Source organism: Condylostylus longicornis, unplaced genomic scaffold (genome assembly GCF_029603195.1).
Source record: "Condylostylus longicornis isolate FDR11 unplaced genomic scaffold, ASM2960319v2 ptg000038l, whole genome shotgun sequence".
NCBI lineage: Eukaryota > Metazoa > Arthropoda > Insecta > Diptera > Dolichopodidae > Condylostylus > Condylostylus longicornis.
In genome coordinates, this window is record NW_026578007.1 from 7,592,809 (window position 1) to 7,613,485 (window position 20,677).

General features: G+C 22.1%; 1 protein-coding gene across 3 annotated transcripts; it reads right to left on the reverse strand.

Annotated features, from left to right (window-relative positions):
* Positions 1-291: 291 nt before the first annotated feature.
* Positions 292-20,127, reverse strand: LOC129609090 (ecdysone 20-monooxygenase). 3 transcript variants are annotated; one of them, XM_055520957.1, is made up of 8 exons: positions 14,747-14,822; positions 3,606-3,846; positions 3,157-3,355; positions 2,528-2,923; positions 2,310-2,472; positions 884-1,123; positions 553-762; positions 292-489 (listed from the first exon to the last, which is right to left on the reverse strand). In XM_055520957.1, the coding sequence occupies exons 2-8, from the start codon at positions 3,817-3,819 to the stop codon at positions 376-378; spliced, it is 1,536 nt and encodes a 511-aa protein (XP_055376932.1). In that variant the 5' UTR covers positions 3,820-3,846; positions 14,747-14,822; the 3' UTR covers positions 292-375. The 3 variants fall into 3 exon arrangements, with proteins under 3 accessions (XP_055376932.1, XP_055376933.1, XP_055376931.1); XM_055520958.1 differs by lacking the exon at positions 14,747-14,822 and adding an exon at positions 7,954-8,032; XM_055520956.1 differs by lacking the exon at positions 14,747-14,822 and adding an exon at positions 19,954-20,127 and having other exon boundaries at positions 293-489.
* Positions 20,128-20,677: the final 550 nt, after the last annotated feature.

A 20,677-nucleotide genomic window follows, 5' to 3' on the forward strand; every position in this document is an offset into this window, starting at 1 on the left:
CATTATTTCTATGATCCCAATTTAATTTTAGATAATTAAATTTTAAAAGTATAGAATTTTATAAACTAATATGAATGTAGATTTGGATTTAATTAAATTTTATTTGAGTTTATAATACATTTTATTTCTTATTAACATTTAAAATATAATAATATTAATTACACTAAAAGTAAATAAAATAACAATAATACATAGTTATATAAAATATATAAGTATATTTAAAATATATTACATATTTGCTAAATAAAATCTTAATAATTATATATTTTTTTTAATTTTAAAATTTAAATATACATACATACACATTTATAAAAATAATAATAATTAATATATTTATTTTAATAAAAAAAAAACAAATTTGAATTATTCTATATTTCAATTTAGCTCACGATCCTTTAATATTAAATCAATTGGTGTTTTTGGTACCAATAAAAATTCAAATTCAGTTTCCAATTCATTTTCAAAATGAATATCAAAATTTATGAGTAACTGTAAAATATGCAAATTTTAAAAAATCATTTTATTTTAATATATTTAAAAATATTTTTATACTTTTGCAACAAGAATTAAAATTTCCATTTCAACAAATCTTTTGCCAGGGCACATACGTTTACCAGCACCAAAAGGTGCTATAATCGTTGAATTCATCATTTGATATTCTGATTTAGTTTCATCTAACCATCTATCTGGTATGAATTTTTTTGCATCAGAGAAATATACATCATTATGACATGCAATCATATTTTGACATAAAATCACAGACTGTAAAAATATATATACAAATAATATGTATTAAGAATATAATTGATGTTTAAATATAACATGTATTATGTTACTATATATATTTACGAATATTCGTATAATTATATAATATTGTTCTTACACCAGATGGTATGTAATAACCAGATAAAAACATATTTTCTTCTAAAACTCTTGCAAGACAAAATGCTGTCGGTTGTATACGATAAACTTCTTTTAAACATGCTTTGGTATATGTTGCTTTATTTAAATCAATTTCCAATACTGAACTTGATTTGAACTGCTTTATTTCCTTTATAATACGTTCACAAGCATCCGAATGATTCGTAATATGATACAGCATAAAAATTAATGTATTTGCCATCTAAAATTTTATATTTTTATTTTTAAAAAAAATATTATTAATAAATAATAATATATAAAATAATTATATAATAATTCATTCTATATTTGATAATATCTAAAATATTATAATATAAAATTATTAATTAAATTATTAATTATATATTATTTTTTTTATTTTAGGTGTTCTTCATAATCTGCTTATGGATTTTCTTTAAAATTATCTATGAAAATAAATAAAATTTGTCAAATCGATTTAGCTGTACAATATTAATAAACTTTTATTTTCAAAGTATACGTTTTCTCCTGGCATACCTCGTAGGCCTGTATGTTATAATTTAAAAATTGAAATTCATAAGGCACGCGGTGAATGCCAAGAGCGAACTATTGTCAACAGTTTGCTTTAAATGTTAATTGTGTTTGATTGCGAATTGAAAAAAATATATTTTCTTTAATAATATATTTATAAATCAATAATAATTGTATAATTTTTATATAATTTTAGGTTTGAGAGTTCACCGTGTGCTGCTCTTTGCAAGAATTATGAATGTTTAAATAACGAAAATGGATTTTGGTTCAACGATAAACAATACATGAATAATTTTTGAAATATATTTGGCAATCCAAATTTAGGTTTAGTTTTTTAAAATTTACTATTTAAAATTATAAAATCTTTTAATTAATTTCTTTTATATTGCAAGCTTTTCTCTACTATATATTAGCTTTTTTGATATACTTATTTATTTAAGAATATTTGCACATGTATTTCTTTATATTTTATATTTTATTTAAATTTCCTACTACTTTATACTATATTTAAAGTGTTAATCATATTATATTATCATTAACGTTTTCTCCTGGCGTTAGCTGCAGGCCTGTATGTTTTTTACTTTTCATAAGGCACGCGGTGAATGCCAAGAGCGAATGATTCACATCAAAAAAAAGATTTTCATCTTATTATAAACACAAAAAAAAAAAGAAACAAAATTAAAAACATTTTTCATTTTCTATTATGTACATGAAAATATTATGAAAAATATATATAAATGTAGTTACTATTAGCTATATTTCATTTTCATTATGTATTTTGAAATTTTAAAATTATTTGTTTTTAATTAAATATAAGCTAGATTTTTTTATTTAAAATATTTAAATAATTAATTTGTTTTTAAATCTTATTTAATTTCAAATGCTGTAATTAATTTTACCGTTTCAATACCAGCTGCTATAAAATCAATAATTGCTGATTTTTTCTCTTTAATATCTAAATCTTCTGTTCTTAAAATATTAATATAAACGCTTTTGATATCTTCACTATCACATTCAAGTTGCTCATCATCTAATGACTTATTAACTAAATTTGAAATAACTCTAAAAATATATTTTAAATTATAATAAGATATTTTTTATTAAATTTAAAACTTACGAATAAATTGTATCCTCACTGAATTCGAAGTTTTGATATGTTTTAGTTGGAAAATATTTCCATAAACCCATTCCAAAATATGAATCCCTTTGTGAAACAAATAATTGTTTAACCGCCATTGCTAAATCATTAATTTCTTTCGGTTGATTTTCTAAATTTGTTAGGAAACCCATTCTTCTACCCAAAACAAATGCACATATTGCTTCAAGGCCCATTAAATTAGCAATGTCATTGAAATCTTTTAAAAGAAACGTCTTGTGATCTCTTTCCGTTTTCAATAGTTGTATAAAATCATCAGATATTGAATTTAAAACTGGCAAAAACGTTTGAATTATTTTCGGAGAAGTAATATGAGGTGTTAGTTTATTTCTTAAATTATGCCATTTTTCACCCTGTCTGAAATTGAATTTTAAAAACTAAAAAGGATAAATATTTTAAATTGATTTTTTATTTTTAGGAAAAAGATTAACAAGTTTAATAATTGAAAAAAAAATATGAACCTTTTTATTTTGGCAAAACTTATTTTTAGTTCAATAATTACTTTATTAATAAAAGTGTTATATTTTAGCCTAATAAAAAAGTTGCTTTTACGATGTTAAAAACTTTAATAATTTTTTAATAATACTCACTCATTTACAATTCCAATACTGCAATATCGATCCGGTCGTGATTGTCTGTAATACATTACAATTTCAGTTGGTGGTCTAAATGGATATTTACTGGGATAACGTAAAACTTTTTCAATATCATCTTTATCAAATATATGGATGACTGGCGTACCGAAAGGTGTTACTTCTAAGGCAATTTGTCCATACTGCTTATTAAAATCTTAAAAAAAGAAATGTTAATGTTTTTAATTGAATATAATTTTAAATTTAATTATATCAAAATATTTTTAATATTGTAATTTACTCAAATGAAATTATAAAATTATGCAAAAAATTAAACTATTTGTTGGTTATGAAAGTCATTGGAAATGTTACATATGATTTATATTGAATAGTTTAAATTAACTCTAAAGAATTTTTTTAAAGTAATCAATTTTGATCATTGTTATATTGTTAAAACTTATAATTACCAAAATAAGCTTCATGTAATTTTGATATTTTGTATTTCCATAAGAATATCCATTTTGTTCCAAAAAATGGTAGTATCATTGGTCCTGGTATATCCCATATACTTTTCTTACGTTCACGTTTTTGCTTTAAAAATTTTAGCATATATACTTGTAGTATCCATTTACAATAAACTACAAATAAAAATACTAGTAGGACGCATAGTATAATGGACATTTTAAACTCAGTTCAAAGATAGCACTTCTGAAAAACGATTTTAAGAAAAATAATGTAAATTATTATATTTTTGTTATGGAAAAGAATTTAAAAATGAATTAAAACAAAAAAGTCTAGAATATGATCAAAAAGTTTTAGTGCCAAATATTTGAATACATTTTATTGTTGTTTATTATTACTGTTAGATTTTGTTTAAGTTTTTAACTAAATTATAAAGTTCTTTTTATTCATTTTATTAAAAATCTGTATTAATATGTATAACATTTTAAAAATTCATTAAATTTAAGAAAAGAACCTTTTGAACATTAGCTTTAGTTTTTAATTAAGTTCAAATAGTCAGCTATTTTTGTTATTGAGTAAAAAATATGTTATTGAGTAAAAGATGTTACTTAAGTTAAAGTATTAATATATTCATCATAAAATAGACTAGCCATCTGTAATATAGAGTTTTTGTCTCTAAATGGGTATATAATGCACATGTAACTTTGTTTTAATGAGTTCATGCAAACTTAGAGCAATTAAATAATTGATGAATATATTAATACTTTAACAATACATTTTAAATTTATGAAAGAAATAAATTCAAAAAATAAAAATGCATAAAATTAAATGGATGTAATTTGATATTTAAATGATAAATATAATTTTGTAACAAGTTAGAGAAATATAGATTTACAGTACTAATTATAGAATAAATTTAAGTTTTTTGTCATATTAATTTTAAGAGCAGTTTAAATCAAAAATCAAATTGAATTGAATGTCATAGAAACCTTTATTACAAACTTGTAAATGCAGATTTAAATTTTAATAAATTTTACTTTCAAAGTCATTAAGTTTATACAATTATATTGGTAGAATTTAGTAACAGAATTTATACAAGATATGTGAGACGATTTTGGAATAGTAACAATGCTATATTTTTGCCAAAATAATCGTTAAATATGTGTGTTAAAAATTTTAATGTTAAACAATAACATTTGAACAAATTAAAGATCCCATGTACTTATGATACAAATATTACCGCATTTTAAAACTAGAAATCAATTATTAATTGAAATTTACTTTTACAAAATTATGAGCAAATATTATGATTAAATGACAAAAAACAAAATATGAAAATATAGAGTATGAAATAATTGAAAATCAATACAATGTATGCACTATCCAAATAAAATATTTGATGGATTTTAGCTTTATATAAAATTAAATGAATTTCAATAATAAATTTGAAAGAAAATTAAATATAATTTAGGTTGTATAAATGCTGATGTTACTATAATTAATGTAAACAAAACGTATAGATTTTCAATTGTACTCTTTTATTCACCTTCTGCAAAAATTATTAAAAATTATTCCTTAAAATTTTTTTATTATAATTGCAATTAAAGTAAATATCGAATTGCAAATTAACTTTTATACGTCATAAAGTTTTATTATTATACTCAAATACACACGTATATGAAAAAATTTTATAAAGTCACGTGTGTTTTATGAAATAAGCTATATTTGCAATATATGTGTACATACAAGTAGTATAATGACAATATAATGTAGTTTTTTTTTTTTTTAATAAATTGCTCTCATTATTTATTTTTATATTTACCAGTCTAGCACATTTTATGTCATAATAGCAATAAATTATATTTATTAATTATTGCTTTATTATCAATTTTGTAGGTTGAACACCAGAAATATAAATAAATTGAGTTAGTTTTCTGTTCAACTGTAGTAAAAAGGTAAAACGAGGCATTTGTAGTCTTTGTGCAGAAAAAGCAAATAAAAATTGATACAGGTAGATGAATCATTTTGTAATTTTCATTTCCCCTAAACTCAGAACTATAAATGGGTGTTTTAGAAAGCTTGGTGCCATTAATACGACTTTGAGAAAAAACTAGAAATGAACAGTTCTTCTTTTTACTATCAAAATGAGTATATAAATTTTTAATACAAAGATTTTCTATGCAAAACAATGTTTCATTTTAGTACAAATTATTTCTAGCGCCTCCGGAACTAGTTTGGAGTAGTATGACCATACTATTTAAAATAATGCAAACATGGTTTTATACGATCAATCTATTCAGTCAATGAGTCTGGTATAATATGTTTTATACTAAATATTTCAATTCATTAAATCGAAAATCGAGTACTATACTGTGTGTACAATGAACTATTTGTATTGTGCATCTTCTACTATGATTTTTAAAAATATTTTTTGATGGTCCTAATTATAAATAGTAATTTTGTTTTTTTTTATTTAAATGTTTACACTACGAACCAAATTTGATTACGTACAAAACAAAACTTTGAAATTTAATTATCAAATGCGATGAAATTAAAGAAAATAAAAATAACCATTCACTGCTTTGGGAAAGGGTATAAGAAATTAAAATTAAGTTAAGACAACAAAAAATAAATAAAAACAAATATTTTCGAAACAATTTAATAAAATTAAATATAAAATAATATTATGTTTATGAACTAAAAAAAATTATATTTTTTATTTATTTATTTGATAAGACCAACATGATAATTATTTTGTTATTTAACAGAAAAGGTGAACGACTTTTTTGCTTTACTCTTAAACTTATCAAAATTATTTATGTAAATAATATGTAATTATAAGTACCTACATGACTTTAATGAATGTAATATACAAATAATAAAGAATGTATATATGTACCTACGTAAGAAATGATAAGAAAAAAAAAATAATCCGGAAGAAAAATTATCAATTATAATCTTTAAAAGGGTTTTAGCGTAAGAGAACAGAAAGTAAATTAAGAGTACAGAAAAGTTTATAATCTATGAGCGATAATTAAAACTTATCAAAAAAATTTTTATTCATACCAAAAATAAATATTTAATTGATATGAAATAATTATAAGAAAATTAAATGTAGTATTTTTATAATATATATTAATATATACATATATGTAGGCATATAAAACATTATATTAAAGTATGTATTATCAAAAATAAAAACTGTAGCCTTGATCTTCAATTAACCTTGTTTTAAAAGTGGAAGAATCTAATATACTTAATAATAATTTAAGTATAATAAATATAATTTGAGGAAGTTTATGTGTATGACGTATGTTAATTTACGTAACATTAAACATACAAGGTATTTATGTAATATTACCTAAACTTGTTAATTTTAATATTTTTGGTAGTAACTAAAAAAATTCTTTCTGCAAATGTTATTAATGTGAAAAAGAATCTACTTAATGCAGCAGAAAATAATTGGTATAAATCGCAATAAGCTATATATTAATTATGTTTCTTTAAATTTATCAATGTTTTCGTTCCTAAAAAGAGCTCAAATAACATAAGGCTCGTATTATAATTATTCACTCACAATTACAAACACTATACCAATATCGGCACCGGTCGAAAAATGTTTTAATAAAGTATTATTTTTTTATTTGTTTAGGGTACCTTTAAAATTTCTCTAAATTTCTTTTTTAAACGTCTATTAGACAAATTATTCGTCTTCTTTAGGGTTTTTTCTACAATTTGTTTTTAATTTTCTAGGCAATATGTGTACATAAAAAAAAAATAGCCTCAATTTTCTGATATTGAAATTTAAAATAAGTAACGAAAAAGAAATTATATTTGTAAAAAATACATTTTTATTTATTTAAAAATCTTATAAAATTTTATATTAATTTTGCAATGGCAATGAACAACAATTAAATATTGATTTTATTTAAGTGGTGTTTAAAGTATATTCATAAATAAATTAATGATTTTATGATTAAAAAATTTAATGAATTCAATTTAATATAATGCATTTTTTATAGTACAATTTTTTATTGTAAATTTAAAAAAAGCACATTATATGAAATCTAAAACTAAATAACTATCATGCCTATATTTTAAATTCGAAAACTTGTTAAAAAGTTGTAGATAAAATCCTTATATATATGTACATTATAATATATTTATATTTAGAAAAATAAATATATTTTATGAATTTGTCGGAAATAAAAAAATCATTTTTAAAATGTCTTTTTCATTCAATTCAATTTAATTGATGACAAAATATATAAAATTTTGCATCTTATAAATGAAAATATAATAAAAATTCAATTTATTTTTTTTTTTCTCAAATAAATATATTATAAACTATACTTATATTTTAATTTGCGTATAGTGCACTATTACAATTTCTTCATCAATTTAATATTCCAATTTATTTGCAAGTTCTAACATATAATATTAACTATAAACTGATCTTAAAAAATTCTTATAATAATAATTGAAATTGGCTAGCCAGTCTCCTAGAAATGATCTTCAAAAGCGATCAAAACAAGTAGTAAAATCTTAAAATATTATCAAATGTACTATGAGACATTAAAATTAAAGCAAAAACTAAAAAAAAAAAAAAACAATAATAAAATAAGAAAAAAAACTTAATATCTCTTCCGCATGCCATTTCTTTTTTATTATTTTTCATTTTTAATAGTCTGATTTAATAAGAGCGGGCTCAACTAAACGTAACGACATATACACATATATCATATCAGAATAAAGTAAGTTTTTTTCTTATTTTATATTTATATTTTATGTATATAGGCTACATATTTAGAATTTTATTCAATTTTTGCATAAATATATTCATGCAATCATCATTACATTATCATTGAACTTCTTATAAATCTACACAATGTACACAAATCTATTAAGAAATTTATACATACAAATATAATACATATGTATATGACTAGTAATAAATAGAAAAAAAAACTAGTTCTTAGCCTCATTTTCAATAAACGACTAATCAAAGTTTGAATAAAAAACAAAAAAAAAATAAAACTAGAAATGAAGAAGAAGATAATAAAATGCAATATTTTCTATCTATTCCTTCAAATATATTTTAAATTGAATGCATGTTTTGAGTAAAAAATATTATATAGAATTTACCGGTAAGTGTTTTAGGATGTTAAACTTAAAATGTCAATGAAAGTCTTTCGATTTAAATATATGAGTTATTGCAGGTTATTACGTTATTCATAATAAAAAACTTTTTGTTATATGAAATCTAAAATTGAGATATTTTAAATGATTGAAATCGAAACTGTTTTACAAGTTGTCTAATTTGCTGTTTACTTCCTTGATCTTATGCATTTCCGATATTGCGTATTATTAAATTTAAAAGTTAAATTTAAAATAGGGTGCTTTTGGAAATGCAGTTCTTAAGGTTAGAACTATAAAACTTTTAAAGCTCCTTGTACAAATTATATGTAGAACTTTTAAAGCTCTACAGTTCTAACTTTAAGAACTACATTTTTAAAAACACGACATATTCATCACTAGATTATTTTAAATGAAACTTTTAAATTCACCATTGAATTATAAGTATCATTTTTCCAGGATTTTGTATTATACAAAAAAGTATACACAGTATTAATTATATGCTGTTGAATTCGGTTCTAAGTTTGGTTTTTTCATAAAACAATTGAGTGACTGGTGTCACAAATTCATTAAATTCATTTTCCATAGCAAAATATTTTCAATATAAATTTTAATATTAAGAAAAATTCCTGCAATGTACTTTAAACTGAACTAAATGTTAACAAGTAAAAACGTTTCAGTCGGTCTACTAAACCAACTGAATTGTTCCATGCACTTTGAAAATTCGAGCATAAAAATTTATTTTTTAAATATATTAATTAGTTTTCATGGTTGTATGGCAATTACTCGAGTCTGTTTAAAACTTCAAGGATATGCGTTACCTTTAATTGAACACTTCATTATTTTTCTGAATATTTAAAATTAGCTTCATATTTGGGGGTTGTATGGCAGCTACCTGAACCTCTCAACCCATTCCTATTCTTTACAACTATACAAAAAATTACTTGTAAAAATAGTTATATAATTAATTTTATAAATTTTCTACTGATTGCTGGTATAAATATGGCAATCAAATTTTTCTATAGCCTTATAATATTGTGTAGGACTACAAGGCCCAATGTTCAATTTTTTAAATTCTTTTCAGTCCATCCTTTTTCTTATACTAGTAGAACTTGTCAATATATTCATTTATTTTGATTCAATTTGCAATTTTATTATCTCATAATATTTTTACAATTTAGCAATTTAAACAAAAATTGTTTTAGACATGTTCAACTTTTCTATTTTACATGACTTGCTTTTCCAATTTTTCGTTTTTTTCCCAGAGACAAGTAAGTAAAAAAAGAAATTACATTGCAGACAGAAAGATTTTCTTTTAGAGGAATATTCAAAAATTTTCATTTTATGTATATGTATATACTTATTATATTATTGTTGCAAAGCTCAAGCCTTCATTGCAGTCTTCAAGACTTTATTGCATTTTTTTTTTGAAGCAATTGTTTTTTTTTTTTGCTTAAATTTTCATTTTAGGAGACAAACGGTAATGTACTACAAAATAATTATGTATAGTAAAGTGCTACAGAGAATAATCGAGGCTCTAAAGGATTGTAGACCGCCAGAAATAACAAACTTTTTTGAGATCCTAAAGTTTATCTTCACGCTTTTTTTTTGAAAAATTTTAAATTTTTATTTTTAAAATTTTTTCTTTAAATAGCTATTACACGAAAACGGTAAGTCGTCTGACATCAATCATTGGTATTACTGTTATGAAGGTCTATCAACTGAGAAAAAAAGTTACAAATAACAAATTGCATTAGTTTTGGAAACTTCAAAGTTGTTAACGATATTTGTCCAACAAAATTTAATTTTCTTTCACCATCCAAACCTACCCTTGCAAGTTCAAGTTCAAAGCCCTTAATGACAATTTTTTTTTTCTGAAAAAACCCAAAAAATTAATACCTGACAGCTTTAACAGACAATTTAATTTAAGAGACAGTTCCGCATTACCGTGTGCATAGGTACTTAATAGTTAATAGATAAAGAGTAAATGTTCCTCACATTGTATTTTAATTTTTTGGACACAATATTGTACTAGTAATTAGTATAAAACGTTTTTGTAATTTAAAAAAAAAATATGAATTATTTAAAATTTTACATTAAATAAAAGTAAATTCAATTCATAATAATTTATTTTAAATATTTGTTTACTGAAAATGTGGCACTATATAAATTGTTTGTGTATAATATCTGCCTGTTTAAATATATATAATAATTTTGATGTGATAACAATAACTTGGTTCGAAACAGAAAAAGAAATCAAGTAAAATATATTATAAATTTGCCAACACCTCTCAATCTCTGACAGCTAATCAAATGAATAACATAAAAAAGGTTATGTTTTTGACATGATCTTTTGATTTTGAAATTTAAATTAAAAACAATAAAAAAATTTATTTATATATTTTTATACGTTTACATTTCTTTTGTAGCCTAGGCCCAGCTATCAGCAAAAAAAAAAACAAGAAAAAGAAGATTGTGGAAAGAAATAAAAGCGCAAAAATTGAAAACAAAAAAAAAAAAACAAAAATTCGCGTGTTATTAATGTTCCGCGACATTGAAGCGGATATTAAAGTAAAATTCGGGAATTATAAAAATTATTTATTTTTGTAAATGTTTCAGAAATTTTTATTTTTTAATTTACGTACATATTATAGTAGCTATATATATAAATGTATTGTGTAATTGTATAACAAAATTAACTAGAGAAGTTTTTGGTTTCCCTAAAAATATGCAATTAAAATTTGGGCCATGATCAAATATAATATTAATTAAGATACACAAGTATGTACGTACTAGTTTACCGAACATGTTTGATCAGTTACTAATCAATCATATAAAATATATGATTGATCAGATCAAAGTTTCCTTTTTTTGATCGTTTATTATCTATAATACAAAAATGCCTTTCCATTAGTTATACTAGAATTGATAGTAATTAATTTATAATAAATAAAAAATTAAAATCGATTAGAGAAATGTAATCAATCACATATTGCTTAGATGCTGAATACACTTACGGCTCTGTAATAATTAGTCAGTATGTGTTTTGAGAACCGGATGTTTTACAGACATGATTCAAAGAAAAAACTTAGCCTTTCATCCTCGTCTAAATACAGTGTAGTAATAACTAAAACCGAAACAAAATATAGAAAATGTCCCAAAAAGTGACATAATTCTTTTACGATCCTAAGCTTTTGATAATATTTTGTGTAAATCTTTCCACTCTTTTCATAGTGAAGGCAAAAAATTCTAACACAAAATTTAGCAGAGGTCAACACTATCTCGATTCTAGCGCCATTTCTTTCCAGACATATATGTATATCTGGAAATATACTCCCGAAGAAACAAGCACAAGTTAAATACATATTAATTTAATTTTTTTTTATTGTAGGTAAATAATAATTAATTTATAATTTTTTGAGATCTAAGAACTCATAAAATGTGTTTATGTAAATTTATTTTTTGTAACTATTTTTTTTTTGGTAAAAAACAATAGCAATCTAATATTAATTATAAAGCCTATAAAAAGATTATTCATTTGTCAGCTTGTCGTGATTTTAAAATTAAATTGTCTTTCTATAAAAATATCTTTTTGTTGTCTTTATTCTGTTACCCTTACAACAGCAAAAAAAAAAAGAAAAAAGCAATAAATAAAACAGGTTGCCAAACTTAATTCTAATAATTATCGCCTATAAAATATGACATGAAACCAGAATGAAAAGAGGAATGAAAAAAAAAATATGATAAATTTACTAGACCTTTGGTTTTTTGTTTTGTCACTTTTCAAAGCCTAAGCTTAAACAGCTCATAAAAAATTTAAAAATTTTACAGATAGAAAGCTTTTAATGATCAATGAATGATACGCACAATTAGCATGAGTAAATTTTTTTGCTAAGTTTTTTTTCTCCCAGTTCTTTTGGATGATAAAAAAACAGAGTTTTTTTCTTTCGAAACACAAATCCTTTGTATTGTAATTAAATTAAGATAACCAAGAAGAAAAAAATTAGATTATTAAATAGAAATTTAAAAAAAAAAAAAGTGGGCGCTGTGAATTTCAGCTATAAGCAAAAAGTTAACGTGAGAAATTTTTGCTTTGAATCTTGTTCCTACAATAAATTACGCAACCGTTTAAGTGTTTTACAAATTTAAAATTGCTAAATATGACCGATGCAAAGATTAATTGCCAAAAAAAAAATATTAAAATGGTAAGCTAGGTGTTTTAAAAAGTTTTGTTACTATGAGATTTTTAAACTATTTGATCATATCATGGCGAATTAAATTATAAAAATAGAATAGAACACTTCAGAATAAATAAAAAAAAGGAGGAGTTCAATAACATTTTTGATACAAAATTGTGTGGCGTTGAACTATTCAATTATCAATTTAACTGATATTTTTTTGGCAAGTTTCTTTTGGCAAAAATTTGAAATTTTATCCATTAGTTTTATTTAATCTGTCAATCTTTCCGCCTATTTGCAAATCATTCTACATCATTCAAGGTATACAGAACTTAAATTTTGAAGAAAAAACTTTGTATGTTAATGTATGTAACATAGTTCTCCTTCTCTTCATATAGCTTTTTAATATATGTTAAGAATAAAAATTTTTGACATGCAACTTTGTCTAAACTAAAAGCAATTTGCAAATTCTGTCATTGTAGAAAGATTAAGACGTTGCATATTTGTTCTATTATAACAGAAAATCTGCAAAATGTAATGTTGTGGCAGAATATTTAAATTAACTGTTATCTAAATTCCAAATAATTTGTCTTCGAGCTGTTCTCAGTTAAAAATGATTGTTAATTTATGAATCTTTATTTTGCAAAATTTTCGTTTTTTTCGTCTCTTATATTGATTCTAAACTTTATAACACATGTACTATTTTAAAAATATAACAACAACATCCTCTTACCGAAAAGTATTTCTTTATTTACCATGAAGTATTGCCTTAATTAGAAATCTAATTCAATTTTTTTATACTGTTTTGTAAAGTAAAATTTAATTTCTCTAATGTTATCATAAGGCAGTAGTTAGTAACATGATAAGTCAATAAGATAATTATTCCAATAGATCGTTTTCTTATAATAATTCCTTAAATTCATTTTATTATTTAAACCCAAGTTGTAGATTTCAATTATTTACAAGCCATATGCTTGATCGGCTATACATTCTTTTGTTGCCTTACCAAAAAATATTCGATAAAGGAAAATAATTTTCCGGGTCTTCTTAAAAAATATATCTATTTGATATCTGTAAAAATTTTATTAAAAAAGAGAAACTGCAAAAATTGTTATTCAAAATAATTAATTTTTTCAATTTGCCATTTGATAGGTAGACATTAAAGCGATTATGTAACTAATCTGGCCTATTGTAAGTTGAATGGGAGAACTTTTACTTTAAAATAATATTTTTGTGTTTTTATTTTAAAAATTTAACACTATTTAATTAAATAACCAATTTCATACTGTAATATCATACTGTAATTCTAAGTTTTCTTTTTCAAAATAAAATATTTGAATCATTATTTGTATCACCTCTCTTATCATATTATATAATTATAATAATTGTATATTTCTATTAAATAAATATAATTAATTATTATTATTTAAATATTATTTAAATTATATTGTAATTAATTAAAATTATAAAATCAAATTACACTTGCAATTGCATTATTAATTGATTATTCAAAAAATTTTTATATTGATTTGCTTAGTTTTTATCAGTAAATCTTCTTATATAGAAAATATAATTATTAATAATAACCAAAATGTTTATAATAATTATAATTATCAATTTAATTTTTAATTTAATTATATTATATCAATAAATTTTATTATATTTTATTTATATTATTATTATTGCTATTATTTACCGCATTATAATAAAAATTTCTAATTATTATTGAATTAAATTTTATTTAAATATAATAATTATAATTTATACTTGCAATAAATTGAATTTTATTTAATAATATTATACATATATAATTTTAATATAGTTTGTTATACCTAATATAATTTTAATTGACTTTTAATAACTTTCTTCTTCCTCACTAATTATTAGCTGAACTTGATTATTACAAATTATATTAACAACTGACAAAATATTAAAAAAAAAAAAGCACAATAAAAAAAAATTCTCTTTAATAAATTTGCTTTTCTTGTTGAGAAGGTTTCACCTTCCGTATATATACATACACCATAATACATAGATCGTATAATGTATATATGGATGTGTGAAAGGTACATATGTTATAATATTAATGCAATAATGATAACGATAGTAGGTAAATATCAAATATTTATAATTTCATTAAATTAAGGGCAATTTATTTGATATTATTTTGAATATCATAATATTATGAAATTTGAAAAATTTTTTTATGATAAGAGTATTTTAATATTATGTTCATTTGTATTACACAAAAAAGTCAGTAAATCATATATGATATAGTGACTTTGAGCAAGAACAAATGTATTCTGTTATAAAGTACAACATCTACACAAATATTTTGTTGTATTTAAAAAATTAAACAGTTTAGCCCTTTGCATTATGAAGTCACCTCTGGCGTGACAAAAATATTTTTCTCTAAAACTCTGAAGTCACCTCTGGCGTGACAAAAATATTTTTGTCGCGCCAGAGGTGACTTCAGACTTTTAGAGAAAAATATTTTTGTCACGCCTAAAACTCTGAAGTCACCTCTGGCGTGACAAAACAGTTATTCATGCATGCGCAATTCAATTATTGTTACTATTGAGTGCATTCTCGTCTGTAAGATTGCGCACATTTGGTAGTAACTCCAAGTAATTACTTTATACCTGACATATGATATCAAAACCAGAAAAATTAAATCAGAGTTGACCGAGAACAAATTAGAAAAACAATTATAGTGCAAAGGGTTAATGGTACATTAATCTCTCTTTTTAGGTCTGTGGTAATAAAACATGTCAAAATTTTGACTTTTTCAATTTAATAATATCAAATCACTAATTTTCTTATTACCATTATAAAAAAATGTTGCACAAATTTAGGAGCATAATGGTAGAACTTGTTTAATTTAGTTCAGGTCCCGTTTAGCTATTCAATAGATAAGGACATTAATTAATTTAGTTAGGTTGTAAGTTTGTGATTTTATAGAAGTTCGATGGACCTTATAGCTTCGAATAAATTTTGAAGCAAAAATAACATTCATTCAAATTCTGAGGATGAAAACAAAGACATTTTGTTCAAGTAAAATAAAATATTTACATACTAGGTGTCTCGTATACTATATACCATTGTATAAATCCTCATGAGTAGACAAAACCTTTGTGCGGAGACATTGTTCACAGTTCAACAGGTTCGGGGTTACAGAGACTTAAAGTCAATTTCGACTGATTCTTTTACTTTTTGAAATTTTAAAAATAACTCCTTGTCCGTGTCAGATAGGCGCTTTATTAAATATGATTTGGAAACCTTAAATCAATGGTTTTCTTATAAGTATTCGTATAAAATAAATTTCTCTTAATATTATCGAAAAATTGAATTGAGATAATAATTAATTTCAAGGGGTTAACAGATCATGATATTATTTGTTTACGGTTTTTTATTATAAAAGAAATTATTTTTAAGTACTTTAGGAAGCTGTGAGGACGAATACATAAAAACCGGAATCTTGTAAAATAATTAAGATTGAGTTGTAATATGTAATCAAACGAATATAATGAAAGTGGTATAGTTTTAATATTTGGAAGTAATTAAGTTTCAGTGTTATTATCTATAATACATGCAATCCAACAATTATTATTAAATTCAATTATTAAAAGACGGACGTAAAGGTTAAATTTTTTAAAGAAAATGAATTTATATACGTTTGCAAGGTAAATTTATGAGGTGAATTTATTCATTAAATTTTAAAACACAAATTTACAATATTTGTAATCTTGAATTGCCCTTTTTCCAATGCATAATAGAAATTTAATATTTAATTTTCTTTTTGTTTAATTTTTTTTTAATTGTTCACTTTAGAAGTTTAAGGTGCAATAAAAGCTGTTTCAAATATAAATTATTTTTTGCTTTTTTTTTTTTTGATTCTCTATAGATCTACAATTATGCTATTTAAATTAAAATTTTGTGTATATGTATATGTAAAGCTATTAATCATCAGATAATATGTAACATTTCTTATCTTCTTCTGCAGTATAACTCGTAATTTAAAGAATTAAAAAAATTTTTGTATTTTGTGTGAAAATTAAACAAATTTTTGTTTTTTCGTTCATATCAGTTTAATAGAATAAAATTATAACATATAAAATATAGCATTTCACACACATACAGAAAAAAAATTATTTAATTAAGAAAAAAATGCAATAAAGGTAAACAAACTATAAGTATAACGTAGGTGTGAGTTTTAGTTAATTAGTGTATTAAGTGTATGTGTTTGTATATATATGCAAATATAAAATAATAAAATAAAAATTAAGTTATTATAATATTTTTTTTTGTTTTCATATTGTGTTAATCAAATAAATTTGTTTTAAGATTAACCGAGTTTATAATGAATTAATTTGTAAATAATTTATTTTTTATTTTTAATGCCGCATGCGATTTCTGATAACATTTTTTGTTTAATATTATATCAAGTATTTATATTTAGATTTGTAATCAAGGAAAATAAATATATATAGTTATGTATAATGAATATACAGAAAATTCCCGTATTTTCGGGATTAATTCAAAATTTGAATCTTAATGCTGCACAAATATATCTAGAATCAAGAAAATCTGGATATTTCATTTTTTATTATGAGTAACTAGTGACTCTTTATAAGTATTATAAATTTAAAAATTTTAATTAACCAAGGAAATCGTATTCTAATTTAAATTTCCTTGAAGTAGTTATTCTAAAAGTAGAATATTTTGTTAGCCAATTATTTGAGAAAATATAAACGAAAACGTGACTTAGAACATGTATTTAAAATTTTGTTTGTAAATGGGAATTTTATGAGCTGCCATATTCTTCAAGTAACAAAGAAAAAATGAAATCAATGAACTATTTTCAGAAAAACTATAATAAAATGTTCTTTATTATTTTTTGTTCGACTGGAAGTCGGAAATCACCATGCTTTGAGAGTACTACCAAGTTTCGAAAATCTTATATATGTATAGTGAACAGGGTTATATGATTTTCATTAAAAACATATGACGTGATTATTCAGTATACTTAACGAAATCAGTATCATTAAAATATACTGATAACTTTGCGGTATATTATCAGTATATTGTATGAAATGTCATTTCTGTTCTACCAATGGTCAATTTCGGTACTAAATAATATTCTAAATGTAAAGCTCTTCATTCTATTATTTTGTTTATTTCCAAAAACTTTTTGATTTGCCTATGTAGTTGCTTATATACTTAATAATAAATTCATTGCAATATGATAGCTTAGAACTTTGCATGAAATAAGCATGAAATTTTTATTAAAAAATTTGGGTCTCAAAATTATATACCAAGTGATATGATTAATACAATGGAATGTGTTAATTTCCCTGAGAATTTTTATATTTTTCATTAAGAAAGAGTATATTTTTTTTTCAGCATACTTGGTAAGTTAATCGAAATATAATCATTGTAAAGTTAAATGAACTTTTGTTTTCATTTTTCAAAATAATTTTAATTTTATATTTTTTTTTTCTTGCTTTGTTTATATATAATTTTAGTTTACGGGCGCACTTACTACCGTGAAAAAATTAGTAAATAAATTTTTTAATTTTATTTTTGTTAGCGTTTTAAATTTTAAAAAATTTTGGAGTATGTAAATTGATTTAGGTAAATATAAAAAATGCACCGAATGCATAAAATAGTCAGTATTGTTGGGTTGACAGAATTGTTTACAATATAAGAAAGGCATATATTTGCATTCCAATATAGTTTAGTAAGTTTTGATTTTAATAATTATTTTAGTAATAAGATCCTTGACATAATAAAAGTGATCAGGTACCAAACAAATAAGCGTGTTTGTTTCAGTTTTAGCTGATTGTCAGCAAGATTTAGAATATGTGCAATAATGTTTATTATTGCAAAGAAAATAATCAAAAGGAAATTTATAAGTAAATTAATGAGGAGCTAGTAAGAAAATAATAATATTAAAGTTTTAATTAAAATCTAATTTGTATGAATTATATACATAGATATTATTTGTATTGTTGTTTGTAGAAATAAGTAAAGGTTTTATTAACTTATAGAATGAAAATGTTATAAGTAAACCTATTTAGGAAAAGTTTTGTACTCTAACAAATATGTATTCTATACTAATTGGTGTGATTGATTGTAAAATTTTATAATATCACTAATATTATAAATTGTAATTATTATCGCGAACTCATCTCCTCTATATTTATTAAGCAATTTTGTCCTTATTACAAAAAAAAACATCTGATATTTTCGATTTTGATTTTGCGAAATTTCTCACTTTAAGCGAATTGCGAAACCAGAAAAATTAGTAATTAAGTATCTCACATCGCCGACATAAAATCTAATATTTATGATAAATGAATATATTTTAATTTTTACAGTTCTTTTCAAGACTTATTTATGTAAATTTTCATCTAATAAAGCGGGTTTATGAAATTTATCCCTATGAGCAAAATTTTAAGGGTTTTTCAAAATCTCTATAAAGATCATACCGCATGACCTCATTATATAAATATAAGTGTATATATTTTAATTATGAACTAATTAATAATTATATTTACTACCAATATAGAACAAACCCCAACAATTTCCATGATACAAGGATTTTAACGAATTTTCCATGAAATTTCTACTTGCCAAAGTTTTTTTGCTTATAACATTTCTTCTGAAAAAAATTGAAGTTTCAAAGAAGCAATTTTAAAACGGCTTAAGTCAACATTTTACTTGATTTTGTATTTTATGAACTTTTGAAATGCTAAACATTCTAAATTTAGAAAAAAATAGAATTTCTCTCTTTTTTTTGTCCAAAATTTTTTGAAATTTTCCAATTTCTTGAGTTTCAATTTAAATCATTTAATATTAAAAAAAGTTTTTATGGTAAAAGAGATATAACAAAAGAATGTTCTATTTCTATTCCAAGATTTTTAGTACCTTAAAGATAAATCTATTAATTAAGAAAATTATCAATATTTTTGATTTTTATTATATCAATTTTAAATGTTATAATTTATTATATTAATAATATGCAAAAATTAATTACCAAAAATATTACAATTACAATTATGTAATCGAATCTATTTACTTTGATTACAATCTCTTTAGCGCTATAGATGACCGTCACTAAAATAATCTTATTATTTTAATTTTGACCACTCTAGTTATAATTTATTTAATTTTTTAAATTTAATTAAAATTTTCCAAAATCTTAATTAAATAAATTTTGCAATCAAATATACAAGCAAATAAAATATAAAAAATTATTTATTTTTTTTTTTTTAATTACAGATTTTAATTAATACAAATTTAATTACTTATTCAATAATGATATTAAAAAAATGAAGAAAATTAAAAAAAAAAACAAAAATCAAATAAAATCAAATGAATATATAAAAAAAAATATTTCACTTGACCGACTTGCATAAATATTTATGCGTATATATATATGAATTTTTTTTTTAAATGCGCGTATCTTATAAAATTTTTAAAGTACTCGTAATTATATTGTTATACAATTTAAAATCACTATATTAAAATAATTATTACTATATATACACTTTATTTTCATATTATGTAGAATTATTGATATATATACATTTATGTGCATGCGTGTATGTATAAACTGATTGATCTTGATAACCAAATTAATGATCATTTACAAATCTAAAATAGTTCTTCGAAATTAATTGTTGTTGGTATACCTTGACAAATTTTTAGTAATTTTCAAAAATTAATTAAGTAATTTTAATAATTTTTGCAAATATTTT